The sequence below is a fragment of the Phocoena phocoena genome, chromosome 19 (assembly GCF_963924675.1).
Source record: "Phocoena phocoena chromosome 19, mPhoPho1.1, whole genome shotgun sequence".
Classification (NCBI taxonomy): Eukaryota; Metazoa; Chordata; class Mammalia; order Artiodactyla; family Phocoenidae; genus Phocoena; species Phocoena phocoena.
Window position 1 is genome coordinate 25,032,886 of NC_089237.1, and position 8,253 is coordinate 25,041,138.

Here is an 8,253-nt window from a genome sequence, read left to right on the forward strand (position 1 = left end):
AGTAAGGGAAAGAATCCTGAGATAATTTTAGAGTTTGTTATTGCTCCTTAGAAAGGCATATTTGGAAAAAGCAGTTAGATTAAGAAAGAACTTTAGTGTTTTCCTCCTCCAACTTTCCTCCCATTTTAGAGCTAGGAGAAAAAGGCTGAAAAAGTGAGAAGCTTCGAGCAGAAAGCAGAATGAGGGCAAGGGCCACAGGAATGGAGGGTGGGGAATGGAGAGCCCAGAAGGTGAGAAATAATCCCCCAAAACTAAAGAGAAAGACCACCTTAAAACAAGGCAAACTTACTTTACAATTTTGCCCAGGATGGGTCTTGTCCCCATAAGACTTTACTACCTGGAGAGGATGCTGGGGGCCTATGCTCAGGTTGCCACATCACCAGGGGGTGGCTGACCAAAGAAACTATGTATATGTAATCACTTTGTAAACTGTAAAGTTCAGTTGCAAATATTGTTAACATCAACCTCTATTCCTCAGAAAAGTACAAAACCCAGCTCTGAGGAAAAGGCCAATCTACAAGCAGTGAACAGGATATGAACAAATGAAAACACAATAACATACTGTTGAATGTGTTCTCTATTTAAGGTATACAGCTTATCTGAAATAAAACAGAAAAAGAGGGAGTGTTTGGGAACAAGGTGTGGTGTCTGGTTGGAAGGGAAATAACCCACAGTTCCTTTATGACCTTTGTCACTTTTTTCCTCCACATACTCATGTATGAAAATGACTCAGCCCTAACACCAGTGGCTTATTTTTAGTAGGGGCAACAGAGCCAGTTGAAAACCTAAGCATAGTAACTATTGCCAATTGACAGCTTTACACATCAGAAACAGGGAACAGATGCTCATTTGTTCATTTCAGTTTGATATGTGTGACTCAAGAGGCACCAGAGAGTCTGCCTCTTTCTAGATATATATTTGTCCTTTCCTTCTGCCACAGTGCTGGAAACTCCCGGTGAGAAAGTCATTCCTTTGGACACAAGATTTCAGCATTTGGAGGTCCCTTAGAGTGGAGTGGAGTCCAATTCTCTCATTTTAAAATTGAGGAATCATGGCATAGTTACATGTAAAATTATGGCTGTAAAAAAAAATTATGGCTGTGTTGGAATTAGTATCTAGAGCTCTGGACTCTTAGCTCAGTGACTCATTCGACCTCCCTTTTGTCAAACTCCTAGGTCAAAAGCCAAATAATATCATATGTTTGACATAAGATCATAGGTCTAAAAGAAGAGGACATATCCTGGGCTGATGTCCTGTTCTGATGTAAAGTATATGTTGCATATAAGGGAATAACATTCTGTTGTTCACTGTCAAATTAGCAGAAATCAAGACTCAGAGGGATGTTTTCTTTACTGCTTTGTAAAAAATGTTAAAATTCAAAATCTTAACCAGGCATGAAGCAGTAAGCAACAGTGATTGAGGAGTACAAGAGGTCTGGAATTAGCTGCTGGGGGCTGAATTGTGCTTCTGCCACTCACTAGCTGTGACATCTTGGGCAAGTTACTCTTTGTACCTCAGTTTCCTCATCTGTAAAATGAGGTTGAGGGAACTTCCCTGGCGGTCCAGTGGTTAAGACTTTGCCTTCCAATGCAGAAGCTGCGGGTTCAATCCCTGGTCAGGGAGCTAAGATCCCACATGCCTCATGGCCAAAAAACCAAAACAGAAAACGGAAGCAATATTGTAACAAATTCAATAAAGACTTTAAAAATGGTCCACATCAAAAAAAATCTTTAAAAAAAATAAATAAAAAATAAAATGAGGTTGAGAATAAGAGGACCCATCTCATAGGGTTATTGTGAGGATCTGATGAGACAGCAAACATAAAGCACCTAGAATAATGACCGACACATAAATGTTCAATAAATGTAAGCTAAGATTATTAATTGATATAGAACTATTAGCAATGAGCCAAGCCCACCTCCCTCTCCTATGGGGATCTCTTCTTACTACAAGTCACTGTTTCAAAAATCACACCTAGCATGTCTGAAGCAGTGTCTCCATTCTCAGAAGGATTCTGCATTTTCTTCTTAAGGTTGATGCAAGATGATATTATCCCTTGAAAACTACAAATGCCAGGTATACTCTGGGGAAAGTGGCCTGGTTGGAAATGGGACTTGAAGTGTTGACATGAGAAGAATGCTTGAACTGGACGTGATTACCCTATTTAAGAGGGCCTCCAAGGAGATTATGAAGCCGTCTTGAAATAGCAGTTCATGTAGGGGGAGGACTAGAGGGCAGCTTATAATCAAAGCTACAAGGAGGTACATTTTTTTCTCAAGATAAGATCTTTATTTATTTATTAAAAAAATTTTTTTAATTTATTATTTTTGGCTGTGTTGGGTCTTCGTTGCTGCACGTGGGCTTTCTATAGTTGCAGCGAGGGGGGGCTACCCTTTGTTGCAGTGCACGGGCTTCTCATAGGGCGCGGGCTCTAGGCGCTCAGGCTTCAGTAGTTGCGGTGCGCGGGCTCTAGAGCGCAGGTTCGGTAGTTGTGGCACACAGGCTTAGTTCCTCCACGGCATGTGGCATCTTCCCAGACCAGGGCTCTAACCTGTGTCCCCTGCACTAGCAGGTGGATTCTTAACCACTGCGCCACCAGGGAAGCCCAAGATCTTTATTTTAAACGTTTAATAAAGCTAAAATTTAAAAAAAAAAATTTTTTTTTTAATGAGTGAGAGTTGTCTAAAACAGTTGGGGGGGATCTTGGGAAATAGTGGAGTCCCCAGCACTGGAGTTGGTCAAGCCCAGTTTTGGCAGCAAATGGCAAGGATGCAGTCGAGGGAAACACAAGATGGGAGTTGGAATAGGTGAGTTTCAAGATCCTGTTCACTAGACTTGTGATCTTAAAATCATTGGACAGGGCTTCCCTGGTGGCGCAGTGGTTGAGAGTCTGCTTGCCGATGCAGGGGACATGGGTTTGTGCCCCGGTCCAGGAAGATCCCACATGCTGCGGAGCAGCTGGGCCCGTGAGCCATGGCCGCTGAGCCTGCGCGTCCGGAGCCTGTGCTCCACAATGGGAGAGGCCACAACAGTGAGAGGCCCGCGTACCGCAAAAAAAAAAAAAAAAAATCATTGGGCTGGCAAAGCTTCTTTTGGAGCCAACCACTCCCCTTTCCTGCTGCTTTTTCTAATTCTCATATTCTACCCCTGTTGGTCCTCCATTCCCCAAGACCCAGTGACTGCTTGCTGCCATGGGTTACCCAAAGTCTCTTCCCGAAGTACACATGCCCACCAGCTTCCCTGTTGCTCCTTCTATACACAAGCTTTAGTGTACTAATCCCAACCAGTTGCTAAAGAAAAAGAAAAAAAGGCTAAGGCTCCTCAAGCTAATTCTTACTAAAATATAAATGACGAGGTCATTCACTTTATGTGTTCTCTTCTCATGGATACATCCCTTTAAAAGGAAATACTTGTTTGGTATAATCACAAACATATTAAAACAAACAAAGGCTATGAAGGCTACCAAAATATGCCTCTTTGGCAAATGGATCAATTTGGCCATTGAAAACAAGCAGACTTAGGAAAAGCTTGAAAACAGGACACAGATTTTCTTTTCGTAAAGGAAATGTCCATTTGTGTGTCTCCCTCTTCCTAACCAGGAAGAAGAGGACTCTTAACTTTTTTTTTGTTTGGCTGTGCCTTGAGGCTTGCAGGATCTTCTTAGTTCCCAGGCCCTCAGCACAGAGTCCTAAGCACTGGACCATTCCCTTAACAACTCTTATTAAAGGAGAAGGCACCCACTTAAATCTACATAACAAACCTTACCAAACAACCCTTGTTTACTGCACTTTTCCTGGTCGCCTTCCCATAACGTACTCCTCTGCCCAGAAGCCCCAAATTTCTTCTCCTTTGTTTAGCCTAAGATGGGGTATAAGCCCAAATGCTAGCTACCCCTTCGGGTAGCTCATCGCTGGGTACTCCCATAGATGCACATGCAACACACATGTTAATAAACATCTGTTCTTCTTTTGTTAATCTGTCTTTGGCCACTCTTTTGGGACCTAATTTATTGGGACCTAGCTGGAGAATGGAAGATGGGTAGAAGAAAAGATTTTTCCTCCCCTACAATTGGAAAGAAGTATGCAAACAACAATAACTTTTAGGTTGGCAGGATTAAATTTTCTTTTATAAAAATTCCCTTAAATACTGCTCTTGTAGCACGTTTATTAAAAACAAAAGCGTGACACTAATGCTCATTTTGATCAGAACATGAGTAAACTGTGGAAGAGGAAAACTCAGAGAGAGCAGAGAGCATTAGGGCCCTTTCCCAGACATCTTTTTGTCTGACCTGTATTAAACTGTCCTAGGGAACAGTGGACCAGGGTGGCTCCTGGACCTGACCTCCAGAAGATTTATTCAACCTGCTTTTTTTCCTTCAGTGTTTTCCCTCTCTCCCTTTCTTCTCTCCACTCTAGAGAGAGTGTTTCTTGTTCTTAATAATTTCAATTTTAACTGCAGAAAGTTTAGGGGGTCTTTTCAGACTATTCTCAGCTGGGTAGATCCTGGAAAATGACTAGATGCGAATGTAGGAATGGGGATGAGGGAGAAAACTCTGCAGCTGTGACGTACACCAGTGAAAGAGCAAAGGCAGGGTAATCTGGCAGGAGATGAAACACTCCAAAGGACAAGAATTGGATTAAACTATACTTTGTGGATTTAGAGGTAGAAGGTTCACGGTACAAGTGGACAGGCTGTGACTAGACTGGGAAAGAAAGACAAGATTGCAGTGTATGATACAATAATGAGAAGAAGGCAGACATTTCCTGCTCACAGAATGCCCTGTGTTCCTCCTTATTTCCTAGCTCCCTTAGAGTTAGGCAGGGTCATTTGACTAGTTTTAGTCAATGGGCTGGAAGGAGCAGAGATAAGTGTCACCTTCAGGACAAACCAACCATTTAAGGGCGACTGCATGACCCTCCAGCTCTCTCTGCTCTGTTGTACTGCACGTAGGCTGTGTATTAAGGTGGCAGAACCACATGTTGGAAAGAACCAGGTTCTTTCCAACTAACCACAGAGGTGCTGTCCCTGCAACAGATTTCAGGTGAGTGAGAACTTACCACAGAGGTGCTGTCCCTGCAACAGATTTCAGGTGAGTGAGAACGTCTGGTTTTGTTCAGTGCAATAGACAAAATGTTTATGTTCTCCCCCCTCCCACCCCCGCCCCCGCCAAAATGAAATTCATATGTTGAAATCCTAAGACCCTAGATAATGTTATTAGGAGGTGAAGCCTTTGGGAGGGGCTCCACCCTCATGAATGGAATTAGTGCCCTTGTAAAAAAGACCTTGCTGCTTTCACCGTGTGAGGTTACAGTGAGAAGACTGCTATTAATGAAGGGGATTCTCAATAGACACCAAATCTATTGGCATCATGATCTTGGATTTGCCTGTCTCCAGAACTATGAGAAATAAATGTTTGTTGTTTGTTTGTTTGTTTGTTTTTGGCTGCATCATGCGGCTTGTGGGATCTTAGTTCCCTGACCAGGGATTGAACCATGCCCCCTGCATTGGGAGCGCAGAGTCTTAATCACTGGACTGCCAGGGAAGTTCTGGTATTTTTGTTATAACATCTGAATGGACTAAGAAATTAAGCCATGGAGATTCGGTGATTATTTTTTTCTTCAGCACAACCCAGCCTATCCTGACTAATACAAAAGGCACTACAATCATAGCATTATAGAAATCACAGATTATAAGACATTTACATTTAGCTGCAACTTGAAGAGGCTGAAGGGAGGAAGGAGAGCTACTGCCTAACAAGTCTAGTATCGTAATCTTCAACAGTAAAGACCAAAGATACCATGTGCAGGTCACAGGCTCCCAGGGGGGGTCCTGGAGAGTCAGAGGACATGAAAGCAAGAGAAAGATTAACGCTAAATCACTGCTCTGAATGCAGAGCCTCTTCAGCTACATAATCCTTCCCCCAGAGAATTTTAGCCTGAAAAACTATCAGGGTCAAGGCAAGTGGAAAGACTGTTATAGGCAAAGTCCATGTTTTTGCTAAAGGCTTTATTATACCTAAGTTTAGAAATTGGAGACAAGACAAAAAAGAAAGAAACAAAATGGAGACAAGAGGAGGGTTGTAAGAGAATGTAAAAATATATGGGACTGAGGAGTTTCTGGAGACAAGATCAATGGTATTAGTGTCATTGTTCACAGGCAAGAGCAGAAAACACAGGGACGTCAAAGGGAGGCAATATAAATGAATAGAAGGACAAAGATGACTGGTGTAATTTGGGTTGGGGTGTGATCCCTAAGGTCTCATTGGGCCAGGGAAGTCTATGATTTCTGAAGACATCGTATTCTATGCTGTATAGCATGGTAATCAAGCATGTGAGCTCTGGAGCAAGAGTAAGATGGATTCACAGCCTGGCTCTGCTGTGAATTAGTTTTGCAGCCTTGGGTAAGTTATTTAATTTTCCTGGTGCCTCTGTTTCCCCATCTGTAAAACAGAAATTAGAATAGAGCCCTCTTCGTATGGTTGTTGCACCAGACTGTAAGGAGTCTCTCACAACTTCCTTCCCCAATCAGCAAATAATGCAGGTTTCCCAAAAAACTCTCCCTCTCCCTCCCTCAGTGATCAGAGCCTCACTCAGAAGGTTGAGGAGGTAGTTCTTCCTTCCGCACTCTAGAGCCAGAAGCAGACAGATGATCTGCGTATAGTTTTTGTGAAACAGAGGCAATTACCTTCACCAAATGATCCTACTATCTGATTTGTAGTTTGACTCTGGAGTCAAAGGTGGAAGGGTTCATACTTCATTCTTGCTTATAAGCAGGGAAGATTCCCTGGGGGCCCATTCCCAATTAGTGTCATGAATATACTCTCTTAGCGCTTCATGCTCAGACGCCTTTCCGTTTCTCATACACAGGCATAATGCATTACTTGCTCTGATTCCTTAAATCATTAGTAACAGGACAGTCATGACCTGAATCAATTCTTTTCTTTCCACCGTATTAGAGTATTGGTCTGGAATTATGATTTCTTTGGACCCCATAGTGATCCCCCCCACCATGGAAGTGAAACCTGGGAATGAAACCTTTTTCAGAGTGAAGCAGCACCCATGTGGTTAGGGCCCAGGCTCTGACCCTGTACTGATTGGTTTAAATCCTGGTTCTACCTCTTCTAGCTATCTGACCTTGAGCAAGTTACCCACCCTCCATGAGCCTCAGTTTCCTCACCTAAAGAATGAGAATAGGCCCAGCTAGGCCAGGCCTGAGAAGTTGGACCAACCCCAGCCTGGGTAGGACGGGGGAGGTGACAGACCTCTACTGGCCCCAGCGATGATGGCGGTGTTTCACGATGAGGTAGAGATCGAGGACTTCCAATATGAGAAGGACTCAGAGAGGTACTCCTACCCCTGCCCGTGTGGGGGTAACTTCTGCATCACCTGGGAAGATTTGACAAATGGGGAAGATGTGGTGAAGTGCCCTAGCTGCTCTCTCATTATAAAAGTGATTTATGACAAAGATCAGCTTACGTGTGGAGAGACAGTCCCAGCCCCTTCCACCAGCAAAAAACTAGTTAAACACTAAAGAAGACTTTAGGACTCCAAAGCCTGAACTTTTGGGAATTAACCAAGCTGGAAAAATCAAACGCAAAGTCACTGGCTTCTTCATGGGGAGCATCTTTTTTTTTTTTGGTCACGCCATGGGGCTTGCGGGATCCTAGTTCCCCTGACCAGGGATCAAACCCGTGCCCCCTGCAATGGAAGTGCAGAGTGCTAACCACTGGACTGCCAGGGAATTCCCGACAATCATTTTGTAGCTTGCTGTTCATTAGAGTGTGGATTCTTTGCATTGGCTGCAGAACTAAGGTCCAGTTGAAGAAGCAAGTCCACCACATGACATACCTGGATTTTGTGCTTAGAGCTTTGAATTGGAAGTTTTCTTAATTTTCCATCCGAACTTAAAGGAAGATAATTTCAAATCAGTGCTTTCTTTCCCTCAGTTTTATTTTTAATTTATATTTTTAAAATTAGTTTATTTATTTTTTAAATTTTGGCTACACTGGGTCTCAAATGTGGTGCGCGGGCTCTTCGTTTCAGGCTTCTCTCTGGTTGCTGTGCACAGGCTTCTCTAGTTGTGGCGTGTAGGCTCCAGAGCACACGGGCTCAGTAGTTGTGGTGTGCGGGCTTCTCCCTAGTTGCGGTGCGTGGGTTTAGCTGGCCCGGCATGTGGGATCTTAGTTCCCTGACCAGGGATTGAACCTGCGTCCCCTGTATTGGAAGCTGGATTCTCATCCACTGGACCACCAGG

At 43.5% G+C, this 8,253-nt stretch overlaps 1 protein-coding gene across 1 annotated transcript; it reads left to right on the forward strand.

The window, feature by feature from the left end:
- Positions 1–7,281: 7,281 nt before the first annotated feature.
- Positions 7,282–7,530, forward strand: LOC136139077 (diphthamide biosynthesis protein 3-like). Its single transcript, XM_065897992.1, has one exon. It carries the CDS (start codon positions 7,282–7,284, stop codon positions 7,528–7,530), a length of 249 nt encoding a protein of 82 aa, XP_065754064.1.
- Positions 7,531–8,253: the final 723 nt, after the last annotated feature.

Excerpts from the sequence above, each read along its gene's own strand:
- LOC136139077 (XM_065897992.1), top strand. The coding sequence starts at position 7,282 with ATGGCGGTGTTTCACGATGAGGTAGAGATCGAGGACTTCCAATATGAG.